We start from the raw sequence: 23483 nt of genomic DNA on the forward strand, positions 1-23483 counted from the left end.
ATGAGTACATGTTGTCTCTCAAATACATCCTTACATTTCTTGGTTAGCTAGCAGGCAAATTTGAGCCATTTTAGCATAAAAACCTCAAAAAACAAGGTAAAACTAGCTGAAACGAGCCACTCACGATTCCCCACTTGTCATTGTTGCTAGCTACCTGGCCATCCAGAATCCCAACAACACACGGCTTTCTGCCCCATTGAAGCGTGCGCATCGTTTTCGTGACGTTCTCAGCTAACTCGTGTACAGCAGGTACCAGGTGGTGTGGGCTAGGTATGCCTTATGGCCTTAGTGTCTACTGACTCCTGTTTAGTTTGAATCAGGGCACACTGGAAAGCCCTCTGAAGGGGAACCAAACCAAGCCTTAGTCACAGGCGGTAGACTTGATGCCCAACATTCAATGAAAGGACATCATCCACATACATGGACGGAACCCACACACCAACTCAAATGTACACTCACACACAAACACATTCACGGCCACACACACACAAACACACATGCACACGGTCCCCATTGGCAGATATTGTGAGAGTGTTCAGCGGTGCTTGACTCTACTCTCCCCTCGCTACTCAGGCAGGTTGTTGTAGAAGCTGGAGGTCTCGGAAACGGTCTTGGAGATGCTGCGGGACGAAGAGCCATTGGAAGTCAGGTCCAGAGAGGAGCGCCTGGGTGCCACCGCACACAACCCCACGCCCCCTACGCCAACCCCCCGCGCCCCGGCCTCACACCCGGCCCCAGATAGGGCCCCGAACCTGGGAGGCTCCAAGTCGTCGACCACGTGCGGCACGGCGGACACAGCGGTCTCCATGCGACTGGTCTTATACATGCTGGTCTGGGTCTGTAGGTAACGTGTGGACTTGAGCTCCAGACCCTCGTAAGAGCCAGCGGGAACACAGGGACAGCATCGGAACGCCTGCTTGAAGCCAGCTCGGAACCTAGGGAAGGACAGAGAGACAGATAGCACAGGACAGACAGACAGACAGACAGACAGACAGACAGACAGACAGACAGACAGACAGACAGACAGACAGACAGACAGACAGACAGACAGACAGACAGACAGACAGACAGACAGACAGACAGACAGACGAGAGACCAGGAGGACAGATTTTATTTTAAAGGGGAATGTGAAAAAGCTGAGGATATAGTAAGAAGAAGAGGAAAGAGTTTGATGGAAAATGAGTGGAGGCAGATGTGGAGAGGAGAGGGGTGCTGCAGAATGTTTCATGACTTAGACCCTGGCAGTTCTCTAGCAGTGTAACTAACTCTCACATTTTTGTTTTGTACTTTAATGACACTCAGCCATAACCTAGTGTGAAATAGGCATCTTTCAGAGACACTAGACAGCCGGCAGGTGGTTGATAGGAAAACCAATGGGAGGTTGGTTCGTCATAAAATGTACCACCACAGTGAATTAAACATATTTACAATAGCAAGAAATGTAAGATACAGGTTTCAAAATTGCCATTTGAATGAAGTATGCTACAGTACTGTAAATTACAGCACATTACACTGTTTTCACATTTGGCAATACACTGGTGCTCTCGTGCATGCTTCAGTGTTGCTTGCCTCGAAGCGAGCATAAAAGGCATTTAGCTCGTTTGTTAGGCTCTTGTCACTGGGCAGCTCACGTTTGGGTTACCCTTTGTAGTCCATAATAGTTTTCAAGCCCTGCCACATCCGACGAGCGTCAGAGCCGTTGTAGTAGGATTTAATCTCATGTGTGATCAAAGCTGTGATCATTGAAGACATCTTTCACAATGTAATCAAATGAAAAACACAAAAAAACTATGTTTAGATGCCACTATTTTGCATCAAGCCTGTCTTGAGCATTTGGCCATAGGTTCTCCTTGAAATTGCAGTAAATATCTTCATTGTTGATGCACTTAGGGAAAAATCTTTTGGCATGGCGAATCCAAACCTGACATAGGTCTGGATTGAAATCTTTGTATGCCTCAGCGAATACTACAGTAAAGTCTGCAAAAACACTACAGTGAATATTATAGTATTCCTCCCACAGTACACACTATATTATATTTTCATGTGGGCTTGTCAATATCAGATAAAATAAAAATCATAATAGTCATCATCATAGTATTACGTTCAAGCATATCATACTTTTATGTTTCTACTTTACAGACATACATATTCATGATCTAGCTCTCAAAATCTGCAATAGACAAACCAGTTTACATCTATAGGTTTACCAAATGTTTAAGTGATCATCAGTCAAATGAAGTAATAGTCAAATGTTTTCAAAATAGAAGAGAATCATATCAAAAGTAATGTGAGCATTGCATTGTGAAAGGCAATTACTTTATATGAAAATGTATTGCAACGTCAAAACATATATTTCTAGATGAAACACTGATTAAGTTTGGTGAAAGAAATGACTATGATTTCGTGTGTTTAGAGTTTTGTACCACACAATTGTGAAAATTGCACCAAAGCGATAAAGAAAAACTGAAACAAGTCATATTATAGCAAGCTGTTGTTGTTCATGCAGGAATTCATTTTTTTTCTTCATTTTGCCTTCACCGCACAAGTAAAGGTTATGAGTAATATGCGATGAATGTTCCTCAACATATAAATAATGCAGTGAATAAATAATCTACCTAATAAAAAACAGGTAAGAGAATTGTAAACCACATTTTGATTTACCCATTGTGTGTGTGTGTGTGCCTGCATGCGTGCCTAGGTGCCTGTGTGTGTGTTCCTCTGTAGTGTACCTACCTGTCGTTTAGACAGCAGTAGATGATTGGGTTGTACATGGTGGAGCTCATGGCCAGCCACATGACAGCCAGGTAGACTTGTTGGATGTAGAGCGTCTCAAACAGGAGGGGGAAGAACAGATGGAGCAGGAAGTACACGTGGTAGGGCAGCCAGCAGATAGCAAACGTGCACACCACCACGATCATCATCTTCACCACCTATCACAGACAGAGACACAGATCAACCGCAGGATTGGGGTTCATTCAAATTCTAATGACAGAGATCCTATTCAATTAGTTCTGTAATTCCGAGTTCGATTCAGTCATTTCAGGAGGCATTTCCATGGTATACATGGCACTTCTCCATTGTTGAATCAAAACGTGATTTTATATCGTGGGGTCAAGACAACAGGAAATAAAGTGGAATAGGGTATGCGTGAGAGACATAAGAAAGTTCTCCCTGGCTGGACCTGGAGGTGATGAAGACAAGTTGTTCAAGTTTTTCTCCCAAATTACACCATGTTCTCTATAAAGTGCGCTGACTTTGACAAGGGCTCATACAATTGTGCTTTTTTCGAACATTGGGCAAACTATCAGAGTTGGGATGCCTCTGTAAATGCAGCCATAGAGGTATACAGCTAGCCCCATAAACTCCACATACTCTTACTGATAATTCACTTGGGTCATTTTGATGTACAGTAGATAGCAGAGCTTGTACACAATAGGTTACCATGGTGTAAACCCATGCATACTTACTGTACTCAATTCTGACATAGTCTAATCTTTCCCAGAGCCCCACAGTAAATATTTACCCTACAATACCCCTGATTTGTTAGTGTACAGATATATGATCTTAATTTGAGCCAGTTTGCTACAGCAGGAAAATAATCCTGCAGCAACAGGAAATGTGAATTATTATGTGGATTATAATTAATGGACATAAAAATTAAAAACTCAAATACACTACAAGTTTAAAATGTCCTGCAACAGGGTGATCAATGAAGATCCTACTGTACCTTGCATCCATGATATAATACTATGGTCAACGCTATTTCTTTAAACCTAGTGTTACTGTATGGTACCTTGTGGTTAGGGTTTGGTTAGGGTTAGTGTTAGGGTTAGGGTGAGCTGGGCTGGTGTAACCCAGGGTTACTGTGCTGTACCTTTAATTATAGTGTGCTGCACCTTTTATTATAGTGTGCTGTACCTTTTATTATAGTGTGCTGTACCTTTTATTATAGTGTGCTGCACCTTTTATTATAGTTTGCTGTACCTTTTATTATAGTGTGCTGCACCTTTTATTATAGTGTGCTGTACCTTTTATTATAGTGTGCTGTACCTTTTATTATAGTGTGCTGCACCTTTTATTATAGTGTACTGCACCTTTTATTATAGTGTGCTGCACCTTTTATTATAGTGTGCCTCACCTTTTATTATAGTGTGCTGCTCCTTTTATTATAGTCTGCTGCACCTTTTATTATGGTGTGCTGCTCCTTTTATTATGGTGTGCTGCACCTTTTATTATAGTGTGCTGCTCCTTTTATTATAGTGTGCTGCACCTTTTATTATAGTGTGCTGCACCTTTTATTATAGTGTTCTGTACCTTTTATTATAGTGTGCTGCACCTTTTATTATAGTGTGCTGCACCTTTTATTATAGTGTGCTGTACCTTTTATTATAGTCTGCTGCACCTTTTATTATGGTGTGCTGCACCTTTTTATTATGGTGTGCTGCACCTTTTATTATAGTGTGCTGCACCTTTTATTATAGTGTACTGCACCTTTTATTATAGTGTGCTGCACCTTTTATTATAGTGTGCTGCACCTTTTATTATAGTGTACTGCACCTTTTATTATAGTGTGCTGCACCTTTTATTATAGTGTACTGCACCTTTTATTATAGTGTGCTGCACCTTTTATTATAGTGTCCTGCTTTTATTATAGTGTTCTGTACCTTTTATTATAGTGTGCTGCACCTTTTATTATATTGTGCCTCACCTTTTATTATAGTGTGCTGCACCTTTTATTATAGTCTGCTGCACCTTTTATTATGTGTGCTGCACCTTTTATTATAGTGTACTGCACCTTTTATTATAGTGTGCTGCACCTTTTATTACAGTGTGCTGCACCTTTTATTATAGTGTACTGCACCTTTTATTATAGTGTGCTGCACCTTTTATTATAGTGTGCTGCACCTTTTATTATAGTGTACTGCACCTTTTATTATAGTGTTCTGTACCTTTTATTATAGTGTGCTGCACCTTTTATTATAGTGTGCCTCACCTTTTATTATAGTGTGCTGCTCCTTTTATTATAGTCTGCTGCACCTTTTATTATGGTGTGCTGCACCTTTTATTATGGTGTGCTGCACCTTTTATTACAGTGTGCTGCACCTTTTATTATAGTGTGCCTCACCTTTTATTATAGTGTGCTGCTCCTTTTATTATAGTCTGCTGCACCTTTTATTATGGTGTGCTGCACCTTTTATTATGGTGTGCTGCACCTTTTATTACAGTGTGCTGCACCTTTTATTATAGTGTACTGCACCTTTTATTATAGTGTGCTGCACCTTTTATTATAGTGTGCTGCACCTTTTATTATAGTGTACTGCACCTTTTATTATAGTGTGCTGCACCTTTTATTATAGTGTTCTGTACCTTTTATTATAGTGTGCTGCACCTTTTATTATATTGTGCCTCACCTTTTATTATAGTGTGCTGCACCTTTTATTATAGTCTGCTGCACCTTTTATTATGGTGTGCTGCACCTTTTATTATAGTGTACTGCACCTTTTATTATAGTGTGCTGCACCTTTTATTACAGTGTGCTGCACCTTTTATTATAGTGTACTGCACCTTTTATTATAGTGTGCTGCACCTTTTATTATAGTGTGCTGCACCTTTTATTATAGTGTACTGCACCTTTTATTATAGTGTGTGCACTGTGTACACCTTTTATTATAGTGTGCTGCACCTTTTATTATAGTGTCCTGCGCCTTTTATTATAGTGTTCTGTACCTTTTATTATAGTGTGCTGCACCTTTTATTATATTGTGCCTCACCTTTTATTATAGTGTGCTGCACCTTTTATTATAGTCTGCTGCACCTTTTATTATGGTGTGCTGCACCTTTTATTATGGTGTGCTGCACCTTTTATTATAGTGTGCTGCACCTTTTATTATAGTGTGCTGTACCTTTTATTATGGTGTGCTGCACCTTTTATTATAGTGTGCTGTACCTTTTATTATAGTGTGCTGCACCTTTTATTATAGTGTGCTGCACCTTTTATTATAGTGTTCTGTACCTTTTATTATAGTGTGTTGCACCTTTTATTATAGTGTGCTGCACCATTTATTATAGTGTGCTGTACCTTTTATTATAGTGTGCTGCACCTTTTATTACAGTGTGCTGTACCTTTTATTACAGTGTTATGTACCTTTTATTATAGTGAGCTGTACCTTTTATTATAGTGTGCTGCACCTTTTATTATAGTGTGCTGCACCTTTTATTATAGTGTGCTGCACCTTTTATTATAGTGTGCTGTACCTTTTATTATAGTGTGCTGCACCTTTTATTATAGTGTGCTGTACCTTTTATTATAGTGTGCTGTACCTTTTATTATAGTGTGCTGCACCTTTTATTATAGTGTTCTGTACCTTTTATTATAGTGTGTTGCACCTTTTATTATAGTGTGCTGCACCATTTATTATAGTGTGCTGTACCTTTTATTATAGTGTGCTGCACCTTTTATTATAGTGTGCTGCACCTTTTATTATAGTGTGCTGCACCTTTTATTACAGTGTGCTGTACCTTTTATTACAGTGTGCTGTACCTTTTATTATAGTGAGCTGTACCTTTTATTATAGTGTGCTGCACCTTTTATTATAGTGTGCTGCACCTTTTATTATAGTGTGCTGTACCTTTTATTATAGTGTGCTGCACCTTTTATTATAGTGTACTGCACCTTTTATTATAGTGTGCTGCACCTTTTATTATAGTGTGCCTCACCTTTTATTATAGTGTGCTGCTCCTTTTATTATAGTCTGCTGCACCTTTTATTATGGTGTGCTGCTCCTTTTATTATGGTGTGCTGCACCTTTTATTATAGTGTGCTGCACCTTTTATTATAGTGTGCTGCACCTTTTATTATAGTGTTCTGTACCTTTTATTATAGTGTGCTGCACCTTTTATTATAGTGTGCTCACCTTTTATTATAGTGTGCTGCTCCTTTTATTATAGTCTGCTGCACCTTTTATTATGGTGTGCTGCACCTTTTATTATGGTGTGCTGCACCTTTTATTATAGTGTGCTGCACCTTTTATTAAAGTGTGCTGCACCTTTTATTATAGTGTGCTGCACCTTTATTATAGTGTGCTGCACCTTTTATTATAGTGTGCTGCACCTTTTATTATAGTGTGCCTCACCTTTTATTATAGTGTGCTGCACCTTTTATTATAGTCTGCTGCACCTTTTATTATGGTGTGCTGCACCTTTTATTATAGTGTGCTGCACCTTTTATTATAGTGTGCTGCACCTTTTATTATAGTGTGCTGCACCTTTTATTATAGTGTTCTGCACCTTTTATTATAGTGTGCTGCACCTTTTATTATAGTGTGTCTCACCTTTTATTATAGTGTGCTGCTCCTTTTATTATAGTCTGCTGCACCTTTTATTATGGTGTGCTGCACCTTTTATTATGGTGTGCTGCACCTTTATTATAGTGTGCTGCACCTTTTATTATAGTGTGCTGCACCTTTTATTATAGTGTGCTGCACCTTTTATTATAGTGTGCTGCACCTTTTATTATAGTGTGCTGCACCTTTTATTATAGTGTGCTGCACCTTTTATTATAGTGTGCTGCACCTTTTATTATAGTGTGCTGCACCTTTTATTATAGTGTGCTGCACCTTTTATTATAGTGTACTGCACCTTTTATTATAGTGTGCTGCACCTTTTATTATAGTGTCCTGCGCCTTTTATTATAGTGTTCTGTACCTTTTATTATAGTGTGCTGCACCTTTTATTATAGTGTGCTGCACCTTTTATTATAGTGTGCTGCACCTTTTATTATAGTCTGCTGCACCTTTTATTATAGTGTGCTGCACCTTTTATTATAGTGTGCTGCACCTTTTATTATAGTGTGCTGCACCTTTTATTATAGTGTGCTGTACCTTTTATTATAGTGTGCTGCACCTTTTATTATAGTGTGCTGTACCTTTTATTATAGTGTGCTGCACCTTTTATTATAGTGTGCTGCACCTTTTATTATAGTGTTCTGTACCTTTTATTATAGTGTGTTGCACCTTTTATTATAGTGTGCTGCACCATTTATTATAGTGTGCTGTACCTTTTATTATAGTGTGCTGCACCTTTTATTATAGTGTGCTGCACCTTTTATTACAGTGTGCTGCACCTTTTATTACAGTGTTCTGTACCTTTTATTATAGTGAGCTGTACCTTTTATTATAGTGTGCTGCACCTTTTATTATAGTGTGCTGCACCTTTTATTATAGTGTGCTGCACCTTTTATTATAGTGTGCTGTACCTTTTATTATAGTGTGCTGCACCTTTTATTATAGTGTGCTGCACCTTTTATTATAGTGTGCTGTACCTTTTATTATAGTGTGCTGCACCTTTTATTATAGTGTTCTGTACCTTTTATTATAGTGTGTTGCACCTTTTATTATAGTGTGCTGCACCATTTATTATAGTGTGCTGTACCTTTTATTATAGTGTGCTGCACCTTTTATTATAGTGTGCTGCACCTTTTATTATAGTGTGCTGCACCTTTTATTACAGTGTGCTGTACCTTTTATTACAGTGTGCTGTACCTTTTATTATAGTGAGCTGTACCTTTTATTATAGTGTGCTGCACCTTTTATTATAGTGTGCTGCACCTTTTATTATAGTGTGCTGCACCTTTTATTATAGTGTGCTGCACCTTTTATTATAGTGTACTGCACCTTTTATTATAGTGTGCTGCACCTTTATTATAGTGTGCTGCACCTTTTATTATAGTGTGCTGCTCCTTTTATTATAGTCTGCTGCACCTTTTATTATGGTGTGCTGCACCTTTTATTATAGTGTTCTGTACCTTTTATTATAGTGTGCTGCACCTTTTATTATAGTGTGCTGCACCATTTATTATAGTGTGCTGTACCTTTTATTATAGTGTGCTGCACCTTTTATTATAGTGTGCTGCACCTTTTATTACAGTGTGCTGCACCTTTTATTATAGTGTGCTGTACCTTTTATTATAGTGTGCTGCACCTTTTATTATAGTGAGCTGCACCTTTTATTATAGTGTGCTGCACCTTTTATTATAGTGTGCTGTCCTTTTATTATAGTGTGCTGTTTTTATTATAGTGTGCTGCACCTTTTATTATAGTGTGCTGCACCTTTTATTATAGTGTGCTGCACCTTTTATTATAGTGTGCTGCATAGTGTGCTTTTTATTATAGTGTACTGCACCTTTTATTATGGTGTGCTGCACCTTTTATTATGGTGTGCTGCACCTTTTATTATAGTGTGCTGCACCTTTTATTATAGTGTGCTGCACCTTTTATTATAGTGTGCTGCACCTTTTATTATAGTGTGCTGTACCTTTTATTATAGTGAGCTGTACCTTTTATTATAGTGTGCTGCACCTTTTATTATAGTGTACTGTACCTTTTATTATAGTGTGCTGTACCTTTTATTATAGTGTGCTGCACCTTTTATTATAGTGTGCTGCACCTTTTATTATAGTGTGCTGCTCCTTTATTATAGTCTGCTGCACCTTTTATTATGGTGTGCTGCTCCTTTTATTATGGTGTGCTGCACCTTTTATTATAGTGTGCTGCACCTTTTATTATAGTGTGCTGCACCTTTTATTATAGTGTTCTGTACCTTTTATTATAGTGTGCTGCACCTTTTATTATAGTGTACTGCACCTTTTATTATAGTGTGCTGCACCTTTTATTATAGTGTGCCTCACCTTTTATTATAGTGTGCTGCTCCTTTTATTATAGTCTGCTGCACCTTTTATTATGGTGTGCTGCTCCTTTTATTATGGTGTGCTGCACCTTTTATTATAGTGTGCTGCACCTTTTATTATAGTGTGCTGCACCTTTTATTATAGTGTTCTGTACCTTTTATTATAGTGTGCTGCACCTTTTATTATAGTGTGCCTCACCTTTTATTATAGTGTGCTGCTCCTTTTATTATAGTCTGCTGCACCTTTTATTATGGTGTGCTGCACCTTTTATTATGGTGTGCTGCACCTTTTATTATAGTGTGCTGCACCTTTTATTAAAGTGTGCTGCACCTTTTATTATAGTGTGCTGCACCTTTTATTATAGTGTGCTGCACCTTTTATTATAGTGTACTGCACCTTTTATTATAGTGTGCTGCACCTTTTATTACAGTGTGCTGCACCTTTTATTATAGTGTACTGCACCTTTTATTATAGTGTGCTGCACCTTTTATTATAGTGTGCTGCACCTTTTATTATAGTGTACTGCACCTTTATTATAGTGTGCTGCACCTTTTATTATAGTGTACTGCACCTTTTATTATAGTGTGCTGCACCTTTTATTATAGTGTCCTGCGCCTTTTATTATAGTGTTCTGTACCTTTTATTATAGTGTGCTGCACCTTTTATTATATTGTGCCTCACCTTTTATTATAGTGTGCTGCACCTTTTATTATAGTCTGCTGCACCTTTTATTATGGTGTGCTGCACCTTTTATTATGGTGTGCTGCACCTTTATTATAGTGTGCTGCACCTTTTATTATAGTGTGCTGTACCTTTTATTATGGTGTGCTGCACCTTTTATTATAGTGTGCTGTACCTTTTATTATAGTGTGCTGCACCTTTTATTATAGTGTGCTGCACCTTTTATTATAGTGTTCTGTACCTTTTATTATAGTGTGTTGCACCTTTTATTATAGTGTGCTGCACCATTTATTATAGTGTGTGCTGTACCTTTTATTATAGTGTGCTGCACCTTTTATTATAGTGTGCTGCACCTTTTATTACAGTGTGCTGTACCTTTTATTACAGTGTTCTGTACCTTTTATTATAGTGAGCTGTACCTTTTATTATAGTGTGCTGCACCTTTTATTATAGTGTGCTGCACCTTTTATTATAGTGTGCTGCACCTTTTATTATAGTGTGCTGTACCTTTTATTATAGTGTGCTGCACCTTTTATTATAGTGTGCTGTACCTTTTATTATAGTGTGCTGTACCTTTTATTATAGTGTGCTGCACCTTTTATTATAGTGTTCTGTACCTTTTATTATAGTGTGTTGCACCTTTTATTATAGTGTGCTGCACCATTTATTATAGTGTGCTGTACCTTTTATTATAGTGTGCTGCACCTTTTATTATAGTGTGCTGCACCTTTTATTATAGTGTGCTGCACCTTTTATTACAGTGTGCTGTACCTTTTATTACAGTGTGCTGTACCTTTTATTATAGTGAGCTGTACCTTTTATTATAGTGTGCTGCACCTTTTATTATAGTGTGCTGCACCTTTTATTATAGTGTGCTGTACCTTTTATTATAGTGTGCTGCACCTTTTTATTATAGTGTACTGCACCTTTTATTATAGTGTGCTGCACCTTTTATTATAGTGTGCCTCACCTTTTATTATAGTGTGCTGCTCCTTTTATTATAGTCTGCTGCACCTTTTATTATGGTGTGCTGCTCCTTTTATTATGGTGTGCTGCACCTTTTATTATAGTGTGCTGCACCTTTTATTATAGTGTGCTGCACCTTTTATTATAGTGTTCTGTACCTTTTATTATAGTGTGCTGCACCTTTTATTATAGTGTGTCTCACCTTTTATTATAGTGTGCTGCTCCTTTTATTATAGTCTGCTGCACCTTTTATTATGGTGTGCTGCACCTTTTATTATGGTGTGCTGCACCTTTTATTATAGTGTGCTGCACCTTTTATTAAAGTGTGCTGCACCTTTTATTATAGTGTGCTGCACCTTTTATTATAGTGTGCTGCACCTTTTATTATAGTGTGCTGCACCTTTTATTATAGTGTGCCTCACCTTTTATTATAGTGTGCTGCTCCTTTTATTATAGTCTGCTGCACCTTTTATTATGGTGTGCTGCACCTTTTATTATGGTGTGCTGCACCTTTTATTATAGTGTGCTGCACCTTTTATTATAGTGTGCTGCACCTTTTATTATAGTGTTCTGTACCTTTTATTATAGTGTGCTGCACCTTTTATTATAGTGTGCTCACCTTTTATTATAGTGTGCTGCTCCTTTTTATTATAGTCTGCTGCACCTTTTATTATAGTGTGCTGCACCTTTTATTATGGTGTGCTGCACCTTTTATTATAGTGTGCTGCACCTTTATTATAGTGTGCTGCACCTTTTATTATAGTGTGCTGCACCTTTTATTATAGTGTACTGCACCTTTTTATTATAGTGTGCTGCACCTTTTATTACAGTGTGCTGCACCTTTTATTATAGTGTACTGCACCTTTTATTATAGTGTGCTGCACCTTTTATTATAGTGTGCTGCACCTTTTATTATAGTGTACTGCACCTTTTATTATAGTGTGCTGCACCTTTTATTATAGTGTACTGTACCTTTTATTATAGTGTGCTGCACCTTTTATTATAGTGTCCTGCTGTACCTTTTATTATAGTGTTCTGTACCTTTTATTATAGTGTGCTGCACCTTTTATTATATTGTGCCTCACCTTTTATTATAGTGTGCTGCACCTTTTATTATAGTCTGCTGCACCTTTTATTATAGTGTGCTGCACCTTTTATTATGATGTGCTGCACCTTTTATTATAGTGTGCTGCACCTTTTATTATAGTGTGCTGTACCTTTTATTATGTGTGCTGCACCTTTTATTATAGTGTGCTGCACCTTTTATTATAGTGTGCTGCACCTTTTATTATAGTGTGCTGCACCTTTTATTATAGTGTTCTGTACCTTTTATTATAGTGTGTTGCACCTTTTATTATAGTGTGCTGCACCATTTATTATAGTGTGCTGTACCTTTTATTATAGTGTGCTGCACCTTTTATTATAGTGTGCTGCACCTTTTATTATAGTGTGCTGCACCTTTTTTATTATAGTGAGCTGTACCTTTTATTATAGTGTGCTGCACCTTTTATTATAGTGTGCTGCACCTTTTATTATAGTGTGCTGCACCTTTTATTATAGTGTGCTGTACCTTTTATTATAGTGTGCTGCACCTTTTATTATAGTGTGCTGCACCTTTTATTATAGTGTGCTGCACCTTTTATTATAGTGTGCTGCACCTTTTATTATAGTGTGCTGTACCTTTTATTATAGTGTGCTGCACCTTTTATTATAGTGTGCTGCACCTTTTATTATAGTGTGCTGTACCTTTTATTATAGTGTGCTGCACCTTTTATTATAGTGTGCTGCACCTTTTATTATAGTGTGCTGCACCTTTTATTACAGTGTGCTGTACCTTTTATTACAGTGTGCTGCACCTTTTATTATAGTGTGCTGCACCTTTTATTATAGTGTGCTGCACCTTTATTATAGTGTGCTGCACCTTTTTATTATAGTGTGCTGCACCTTTTATTATAGTGTGCTGCACCTTTTATTATAGTGTACTGCACCTTTTATTATAGTGTGCTGCACCTTTTATTATAGTGTGCCTCACCTTTTATTATAGTGTGCTGCTCCTTTTATTATAGTCTGCTGCACCTTTTATTATGGTGTGCTGCACCTTTTATTATAGTGTGCTGCACCTTTTATTATAGTGTGCTGCACCTTTTATTATAGTGTTCTGTACCTTTTATTATAGTGTGCTGCACCTTTTATTATAGTGTGTCTCACCTTTTATTATAGTGTGCTGCTCCTTTTATTATAGTCTGCTGCACCTTTTATTATGGTGTGCTGCACCTTTTATTATGGTGTGCTGCACCTTTTATTATAGTGTGCTGCACCTTTTATTATAGTGTGCTGCACCTTTTATTATAGTGTGCTGCACCTTTTATTATAGCTGCACCTTTATTATAGTGTACTGCACCTTTTATAATAGTGTGCTGCACCTTTTATTACAGTGTGCTGCACCTTTTATTATAGTGTACTGCACCTTTTATTATAGTGTGCTGCACCTTTTATTATAGTGTGCTGCACCTTTTATTATAGTGTACTGCACCTTTTATTATAGTGTGCTGCACCTTTTATTATAGTGTACTGCACCTTTTATTATAGTGTGCTGCACCTTTTATTATAGTGTCCTGCGCCTTTTATTATAGTGTTCTGTACCTTTTATTATAGTGTGCTGCACCTTTTATTATATTGTGCCTCACCTTTTATTATAGTGTGCTGCACCTTTTATTATAGTCTGCTGCACCTTTTATTATGGTGTGCTGCACCTTTTATTATGGTGTGCTGCACCTTTTATTATAGTGTGCTGCACCTTTATTATAGTGTGCTGTACCTTTTATTATGGTGTGCTGCACCTTTTATTATAGTGTGCTGTACCTTTTATTATAGTGTGCTGCACCTTTTATTATAGTGTGCTGCACCTTTTATTATAGTGTTCTGTACCTTTTATTATAGTGTGTTGCACCTTTTATTATAGTGTGCTGCACCATTTATTATAGTGTGCTGTACCTTTTATTATAGTGTGCTGCACCTTTTATTATAGTGTGCTGCACCTTTTATTACAGTGTGCTGTACCTTTTATTACAGTGTTCTGTACCTTTTATTATAGTGAGCTGTACCTTTTATTATAGTGTGCTGCACCTTTTATTATAGTGTGCTGCACCTTTTTATTATAGTGTGCTGCACCTTTTATTATAGTGTGCTGTACCTTTTATTATAGTGTGCTGCACCTTTTATTATAGTGTGCTGTACCTTTTATTATAGTGTGCTGTACCTTTTATTATAGTGTGCTGCACCTTTTATTATAGTGTTCTGTACCTTTTATTATAGTGTGTTGCACCTTTTTATTATAGTGTGCTGCACCATTTATTATAGTGTGCTGTACCTTTTATTATAGTGTGCTGCACCTTTTATTATAGTGTGCTGCACCTTTATTATAGTGTGCTGCACCTTTTATTATAGTGTGCTGCACCTTTTATTATAGTGTGCTGTACCTTTTATTATAGTGTGCTGCACCTTTTATTATAGTGTGCTGCACCTTTTATTATAGTGTGCTGTACCTTTTATTATAGTGTGCTGCACCTTTTATTATAGTGTGCTGCACCTTTATTATAGTGTACTGCACCTTTTATTATAGTGTGCTGCACCTTTTATTATAGTGTACTGCACCTTTTATTATAGTGTGCTGCACCTTTTATTATAGTGTCCTGCGCCTTTTATTATAGTGTTCTGTACCTTTTATTATAGTGTGCTGCACCTTTTATTATAGTGTGCCTCACCTTTTATTATAGTGTGCTGCACCTTTTATTATAGTCTGCTGCACCTTTTATTATGGTGTGCTGCACCTTTTATTATGGTGTGCTGCACCTTTTATTATAGTGTGCTGCACCTTTTATTATAGTGTGCTGTACCTTTTATTATGGTGTGCTGCACCTTTTATTATAGTGTGCTGTACCTTTTATTATAGTGTGCTGCACCTTTTATTATAGTGTGCTGCACCTTTTATTATAGTGTTCTGTACCTTTTATTATAGTGTGTTGCACCTTTTATTATAGTGTGCTGCACCATTTATTATAGTGTGCTGTACCTTTTATTATAGTGTGCTGCACCTTTTATTATAGTGTGCTGCACCTTTTATTACAGTGTGCTGTACCTTTTATTACAGTGTTCTGTACCTTTTATTATAGTGAGCTGCACCTTTTATTATAGTGTGCTGCACCTTTTATTATAGTGTGCTGCACCTTTTATTATAGTGTGCTGCACCTTTTATTATAGTGTGCTGTACCTTTTATTATAGTGTGCTGCACCTTTTATTATAGTGTGCTGCACCTTTTATTATAGTGTGCTGTACCTTTTATTATAGTGTGCTGCACCTTTTATTATAGTGTTCTGTACCTTTTATTATAGTGTGTTGCACCTTTTATTATAGTGTGCTGCACCTTTTATTATAGTGTGCTGTACCTTTTATTATAGTGTGCTGCACCTTTATTATAGTGTGCTGCACCTTTTATTATAGTGTGCTGCACCTTTTATTATAGTGTGCTGTACCTTTTATTACAGTGTGCTGTACCTTTTATTATAGTGTGCTGTACCTTTTATTATAGTGTGCTGCACTTTTATTATAGTGTGCCTACCTTTTATTATAGTGTGCTGTACCTTTTATTATAGTGTGCTGCACCTTTTTATTATAGTGTCCTGCACCTTTTATTATAGTGTGCTGCACCTTTTATTATAGTGTGCCTCACCTTTTATTATAGTGTGCTGCACCTTTTATTATAGTGTGCTGTACCTTTTATTATAGTGTGCTGTACCTTTTATTATAGTGTGCTGCACCTTTTATTATAGTGTTCTGTACCTTTTATTATAGTGTGTTGCACCTTTTATTATAGTGTGCTGCACCTTTATTATAGTGTGCTGCTCCTTTTATTATAGTGTGCTGCACCTTTTATTATGGTGTGCTGCACCTTTTATTATAGTGTTCTGTACCTTTTATTATAGTGTGCTGCACCTTTTATTATAGTGTGCTGCACCATTTATTATAGTGTGCTGTACCTTTTATTATAGTGTGCTGCACCTTTTATTATGGTGTGCTGCACCTTTTATTATAGTGTGCTGCACCTTTTATTATAGTGTGCTGCACCTTTTATTATAGTGTTCTGTACCTTTTATTATAGTGTGCTGCACCTTTTATTATAGTGTGCCTCACCTTTTATTATAGTGTGCTGCTCCTTTTATTATAGTCTGCTGCACCTTTTATTATGGTGTGCTGCACCTTTTATTATAGTGTTCTGTACCTTTTATTATAGTGTGTTGCACCTTTTATTATAGTGTGCTGCACCATTTATTATAGTGTGCTGTACCTTTTATTATAGTGTGCTGCACCTTTTATTATAGTGTGCTGCACCTTTTATTATAGTGTGCTGCACCTTTTATTACAGTGTGCTGTACCTTTTATTACAGTGTGCTGTACCTTTTATTATAGTGAGCTGTACCTTTTATTATAGTGTGCTGCACCTTTTATTATAGTGTGCTGCACCTTTTATTATAGTGTGCTGCACCTTTTATTATAGTGTACTGCACCTTTTATTATAGTGTGCTGCACCTTTTATTACAGTGTGCTGCACCTTTTATTATAGTGTACTGCACCTTTTATTATAGTGTGCTGCACCTTTTATTATAGTGTGCTGCACCTTTTATTATAGTGTTCTGTACCTTTTATTATAGTGTGCTGCACCTTTTATTATAGTGTGCCTCACCTTTTATTATAGTGTGCTGCTCCTTTTATTATAGTCTGCTGCACCTTTTATTATGGTGTGCTGCACCTTTTATTATGGTGTGCTGCACCTTTTATTATAGTGTGCTGCACCTTTTATTAAAGTGTGCTGCTCCTTTTATTATAGTCTGCTGCACCTTTTATTATAGTGTGCTGCACCTTTTATTATAGTGTACTGCACCTTTTATTATAGTGTGCTGCACCTTTTATTACAGTGTGCTGCACCTTTTATTATAGTGTACTGCACCTTTTATTATAGTGTGCTGCACCTTTTATTATAGTGTGCTGCACCTTTTATTAAAGTGTGCTGCTCCTTTTATTATAGTCTGCTGCACCTTTTATTATAGTGTGCTGCACCTTTTATTAAAGTGTGCTGCACCTTTTATTATAGTGTGCTGCACCTTTTATTATAGTGTGCTGCACCTTTTATTATAGTGTACTGCACCTTTTATTATAGTGTGCTGCACCTTTTATTACAGTGTGCTGCACCTTTTATTATAGTGTACTGCACCTTTTATTATAGTGTGCTGCACCTTTTATTATAGTGTGCTGCACCTTTTATTATAGTGTACTGCACCTTTTATTATAGTGTGCTGCACCTTTTATTATAGTGTACTGCACCTTTTATTATAGTGTGCTGCACCTTTTATTATAGTGTGCTGCACCTTTTATTATAGTGTGCTGTACCTTTTATTATGGTGTGCTGCACCTTTTATTATAGTGTGCTGTACCTTTTATTATAGTGTGCTGCACCTTTTATTATAGTGTGCTGCACCTTTTATTATAGTGTTCTGTACCTTTTATTATAGTGTGTTGCACCTTTTATTATAGTGTGCTGCACCATTTATTATAGTGTGCTGTACCTTTTATTATAGTGTGCTGCACCTTTTATTATAGTGTGCTGCACCTTTTATTACAGTGTGCTGTACCTTTTATTACAGTGTTCTGTACCTTTTATTATAGTGAGCTGTACCTTTTATTATAGTGTGCTGTACCTTTTATTATAGTGTGCTGCACCTTTTATTATAGTGTTCTGTACCTTTTATTATAGTGTGTTGCACCTTTTATTATAGTGTGCTGCACCATTTATTATAGTGTTCTGTACCTTTTATTATAGTGTGCTGCACCTTTTATTATAGTGTGCTGCACCTTTTATTATAGTGTGCTGCACCTTTTATTACAGTGTGCTGTACCTTTTATTACAGTGTGCTGTACCTTTTATTATAGTGAGCTGTACCTTTTATTATAGTGTGCTGCACCTTTTATTATAGTGTGCTGCACCTTTTATTATAGTGTGCTGTACCTTTTATTATAGTGTGCTGCACCTTTTATTATAGTGTACTGCACCTTTTATTATAGTGTGCTGCACCTTTTATTATAGTGTGCCTCACCTTTTATTATAGTGTGCTGCTCCTTTTATTATAGTCTGCTGCACCTTTTATTATGGTGTGCTGCTCCTTTTATTATGGTGTGCTGCACCTTTTATTATAGTGTGCTGCACCTTTTATTATAGTGTGCTGCACCTTTTATTATAGTGTTCTGTACCTTTTATTATAGTGTGCTGCACCTTTTATTATAGTGTGTCTCACCTTTTATTATAGTGTGCTGCTCCTTTTATTATAGTCTGCTGCACCTTTTATTATGGTGTGCTGCACCTTTTATTATGGTGTGCTGCACCTTTTATTATAGTGTGCTGCACCTTTTATTAAAGTGTGCTGCACCTTTTATTATAGTCTGCTGCACCTTTTATTATAGTGTGCTGCACCTTTTATTATAGTGTACTGCACCTTTTATAATAGTGTGCTGCACCTTTATTACAGTGTGCTGCACCTTTTATTATAGTGTACTGCACCTTTTATTATAGTGTGCTGCACCTTTTATTATAGTGTGCTGCACCTTTTATTATAGTGTACTGCACCTTTTATTATAGTGTGCTGCACCTTTTATTATAGTGTACTGCACCTTTTATTATAGTGTGCTGCACCTTTTATTATAGTGTCCTGCGCCTTTTATTATAGTGTTCTGTACCTTTTATTATAGTGTGCTGCACCTTTTATTATATTGTGCCTCACCTTTTATTATAGTGTGCTGCACCTTTTATTATAGTCTGCTGCACCTTTTATTATGGTGTGCTGCACCTTTTATTATGTGTGCTGCACCTTTTATTATAGTGTGCTGCACCTTTTATTATAGTGTGCTGTACCTTTTATTATGGTGTGCTGCACCTTTTATTATAGTGTGCTGTACCTTTTATTATAGTGTGCTGCACCTTTTATTATAGTGTGCTGCACCTTTTATTATAGTGTTCTGTACCTTTTATTATAGTGTGTTGCACCTTTTATTATAGTGTGCTGCACCATTTATTATAGTGTGCTGTACCTTTTATTATAGTGTGCTGCACCTTTTATTATAGTGTGCTGTACCTTTTATTATAGTGTGCTGCACCTTTTATTATAGTGTACTGCACCTTTTATTATAGTGTGCTGTACCTTTTATTATAGTGTGCTGCACCTTTTATTATAGTGTGCTGCACCTTTTATTATAGTGTGCTGCACCTTTTATTATAGTGTGCCTCACCTTTTATTATAGTGTGCTGCTCCTTTTATTATAGTCTGCTGCACCTTTTATTATGGTGTGCTGCTCCTTTTATTATGGTGTGCTGCACCTTTTATTATAGTGTGCTGCACCTTTTATTATAGTGTGCTGCACCTTTTATTATAGTGTTCTGTACCTTTTATTATAGTGTGCTGCACCTTTTATTATAGTGTGTCTCACCTTTTATTATAGTGTGCTGCTCCTTTTATTATAGTCTGCTGCACCTTTTATTATGGTGTGCTGCACCTTTTATTATGGTGTGCTGCACCTTTTATTATAGTGTGCTGCACCTTTTATTAAAGTGTGCTGCACCTTTTATTATAGTGTGCTGCACCTTTTATTATAGTGTGCTGCACCTTTTATTATAGTGTACTGCACCTTTTATAATAGTGTGCTGCACCTTTTATTACAGTGTGCTGCACCTTTTATTATAGTGTACTGCACCTTTTATTATAGTGTGCTGCACCTTTTATTATAGTGTGCTGCACCTTTTATTATAGTGTACTGCACCTTTTATTATAGTGTGCTGCACCTTTTATTATAGTGTCCTGCGCCTTTTATTATAGTGTTCTGTACCTTTTATTATAGTGTGCTGCACCTTTTATTATATTGTGCCTCACCTTTTATTATAGTGTGCTGCACCTTTTATTATAGTCTGCTGCACCTTTTATTATGGTGTGCTGCACCTTTTATTATGGTGTGCTGCACCTTTTATTATAGTGTGCTGCACCTTTTATTATAGTGTGCTGTACCTTTTATTATGGTGTGCTGCACCTTTTATTATAGTGTGCTGTACCTTTTATTATAGTGTGCTGCACCTTTTATTATAGTGTGCTGCACCTTTTATTATAGTGTTCTGTACCTTTTATTATAGTGTGTTGCACCTTTTATTATAGTGTGCTGCACCATTTATTATAGTGTGCTGTACCTTTTATTATAGTGTGCTGCACCTTTTATTATAGTGTGCTGCACCTTTTATTACAGTGTGCTGTACCTTTTATTACAGTGTTCTGTACCTTTTATTATAGTGAGCTGTACCTTTTATTATAGTGTGCTGCACCTTTTATTATAGTGTGCTGCACCTTTTATTATAGTGTGCTGCACCTTTTATTATAGTGTGCTGTACCTTTTATTATAGTGTGCTGCACCTTTTATTATAGTGTGCTGTACCTTTTATTATAGTGTGCTGTACCCTTTATTATAGTGTGCTGCACCTTTTATTATAGTGTTCTGTACCTTTTATTATAGTGTGTTGCACCTTTTATTATAGTGTGCTGCACCATTTATTATAGTGTGCTGTACCTTTTATTATAGTGTGCTGCACCTTTTATTATAGTGTGCTGCACCTTTTATTATAGTGTGCTGCACCTTTTATTACAGTGTGCTGTACCTTTTATTACAGTGTGCTGTACCTTTTATTATAGTGAGCTGTACCTTTTATTATAGTGTGCTGCACCTTTTATTATAGTGTGCTGCACCTTTTATTATAGTGTGCTGTACCTTTTATTATAGTGTGCTGTACCTTTTATTATAGTGTGCTGCACCTTTTATTATAGTGTCCTGCACCTTTTATTATAGTGTGCTGCACCTTTTATTATAGTGTGCCTCACCTTTTATTATAGTGTGCTGCTCCTTTTATTATAGTCTGCTGCACCTTTTATTATGGTGTGCTGCTCCTTTTATTATGGTGTGCTGCACCTTTTATTATAGTGTGCTGCACCTTTTATTATAGTGTGCTGCACCTTTTATTATAGTGTTCTGTACCTTTTATTATAGTGTGCTGCACCTTTTATTATAGTGTGCCTCACCTTTTATTATAGTGTGCTGCTCCTTTTATTATAGTCTGCTGCACCTTTTATTATGGTGTGCTGCACCTTTTATTATAGTGTTCTGTACCTTTTATTATAGTGTGTTGCACCTTTTATTATAGTGTGCTGCACCATTTATTATAGTGTGCTGTACCTTTTATTATAGTGTGCTGCACCTTTTATTATGGTGTGCTGCACCTTTTATTATAGTGTGCTGCACCTTTTATTATAGTGTGCTGCACCTTTTATTATAGTGTTCTGTACCTTTTATTATAGTGTGCTGCACCTTTTATTATAGTGTGCCTCACCTTTTATTATAGTGTGCTGCTCCTTTTATTATAGTCTGCTGCACCTTTTATTATGGTGTGCTGCACCTTTTATTATAGTGTTCTGTACCTTTTATTATAGTGTGTTGCACCTTTTATTATAGTGTGCTGCACCATTTATTATGGTGTGCTGCACCTTTTATTATAGTGTGCTGCACCTTTTATTATAGTGTGCTGCACCTTTTATTATAGTGTGCTGCACCTTTTATTACAGTGTGCTGTACCTTTTATTACAGTGTGCTGTACCTTTTATTATAGTGAGCTGTACCTTTTATTATAGTGTGCTGCACCTTTTATTATAGTGTGCTGTACCTTTTATTATAGTGTGCTGTACCTTTTATTATAGTGTGCTGCACCTTTTATTATAGTGTACTGCACCTTTTATTATAGTGTGCTGCACCTTTTATTATAGTGTGCCTCACCTTTTATTATAGTGTGCTGCTCCTTTTATTATAGTCTGCTGCACCTTTTATTATAGTGTGCTGCTCCTTTTATTATGGTGTGCTGCACCTTTTATTATAGTGTGCTGCACCTTTTATTATAGTGTGCTGCACCTTTTATTATAGTGGTCTGTACCTTTTATTATAGTGTGCTGCACCTTTTATTATAGTGTGCCTCACCTTTTATTATAGTGTGCTGCTCCTTTTATTATAGTCTGCTGCACCTTTTATTATGGTGTGCTGCACCTTTTATTATGGTGTGCTGCACCTTTTATTATAGTGTGCTGCACCTTTTATTAAAGTGTGCTGCACCTTTTATTATAGTGTGCTGCACCTTTTATTATAGTGTGCTGCACCTTTTATTATAGTGTACTGCACCTTTTATTATAGTGTGCTGCACCTTTTATTACAGTGTGCTGCACCTTTTATTATAGTGTACTGCACCTTTTATTATAGTGTGCTGCACCTTTTATTATAGTGTACTGCACCTTTTATTATAGTGTGCTGCACCTTTATTACAGTGTGCTGCACCTTTTATTATAGTGTACTGCACCTTTTATTATAGTGTGCTGCACCTTTTATTATAGTGTGCTGCACCTTTTATTATAGTGTACTGCACCTTTTATTATAGTGTGCTGCACCTTTTATTATAGTGTACTGCACCTTTTATTATAGTGTGCTGCACCTTTTATTATAGTGTCCTGCGCCTTTTATTATAGTGTTCTGTACCTTTTATTATAGTGTGCTGCACCTTTTATTATATTGTGCCTCACCTTTTATTATAGTGTGCTGCACCTTTTATTATAGTCTGCTGCACCTTTTATTATGGTGTGCTGCACCTTTTATTATGGTGTGCTGCACCTTTTATTATAGTGTGCTGCACCTTTTATTATAGTGTGCTGTACCTTTTATTATGGTGTGCTGCACCTTTTATTATAGTGTGCTGTACCTTTTATTATAGTGTGCTGCACCTTTTATTATAGTGTGCTGCACCTTTTATTATAGTGTTCTGTACCTTTTATTATAGTGTGTTGCACCTTTTATTATAGTGTGCTGCACCATTTATTATAGTGTGCTGTACCTTTTATTATAGTGTGCTGCACCTTTTATTATAGTGTGCTGCACCATTTATTATAGTGTGCTGTACCTTTTATTATAGTGTGCTGCACCTTTTATTATAGTGTGCTGCACCTTTTATTACAGTGTGCTGTACCTTTTATTACA

General features: G+C 36.6%; 1 protein-coding gene across 1 annotated transcript in view; it reads right to left on the bottom strand.

The window, feature by feature from the left end:
- Positions 1-224: 224 nt before the first annotated feature.
- Positions 225-23483, bottom strand: part of LOC115126574 (substance-P receptor-like) — a 90188-nt gene continuing 66929 nt past the window's right edge. The window contains exons 4-5 of the mRNA XM_065011683.1: positions 2734-2930; positions 225-935 (exon numbers count right to left, since the gene is read on the bottom strand). Of these exons, the coding sequence (XP_064867755.1) occupies positions 566-935; positions 2734-2930 (567 nt within the window). The 3' untranslated portion in view covers positions 225-565. The remainder of the gene's footprint in view (positions 936-2733; positions 2931-23483) is intronic.

Source organism: Oncorhynchus nerka, linkage group LG27 (genome assembly GCF_034236695.1).
Source record: "Oncorhynchus nerka isolate Pitt River linkage group LG27, Oner_Uvic_2.0, whole genome shotgun sequence".
NCBI lineage: Eukaryota > Metazoa > Chordata > Actinopteri > Salmoniformes > Salmonidae > Oncorhynchus > Oncorhynchus nerka.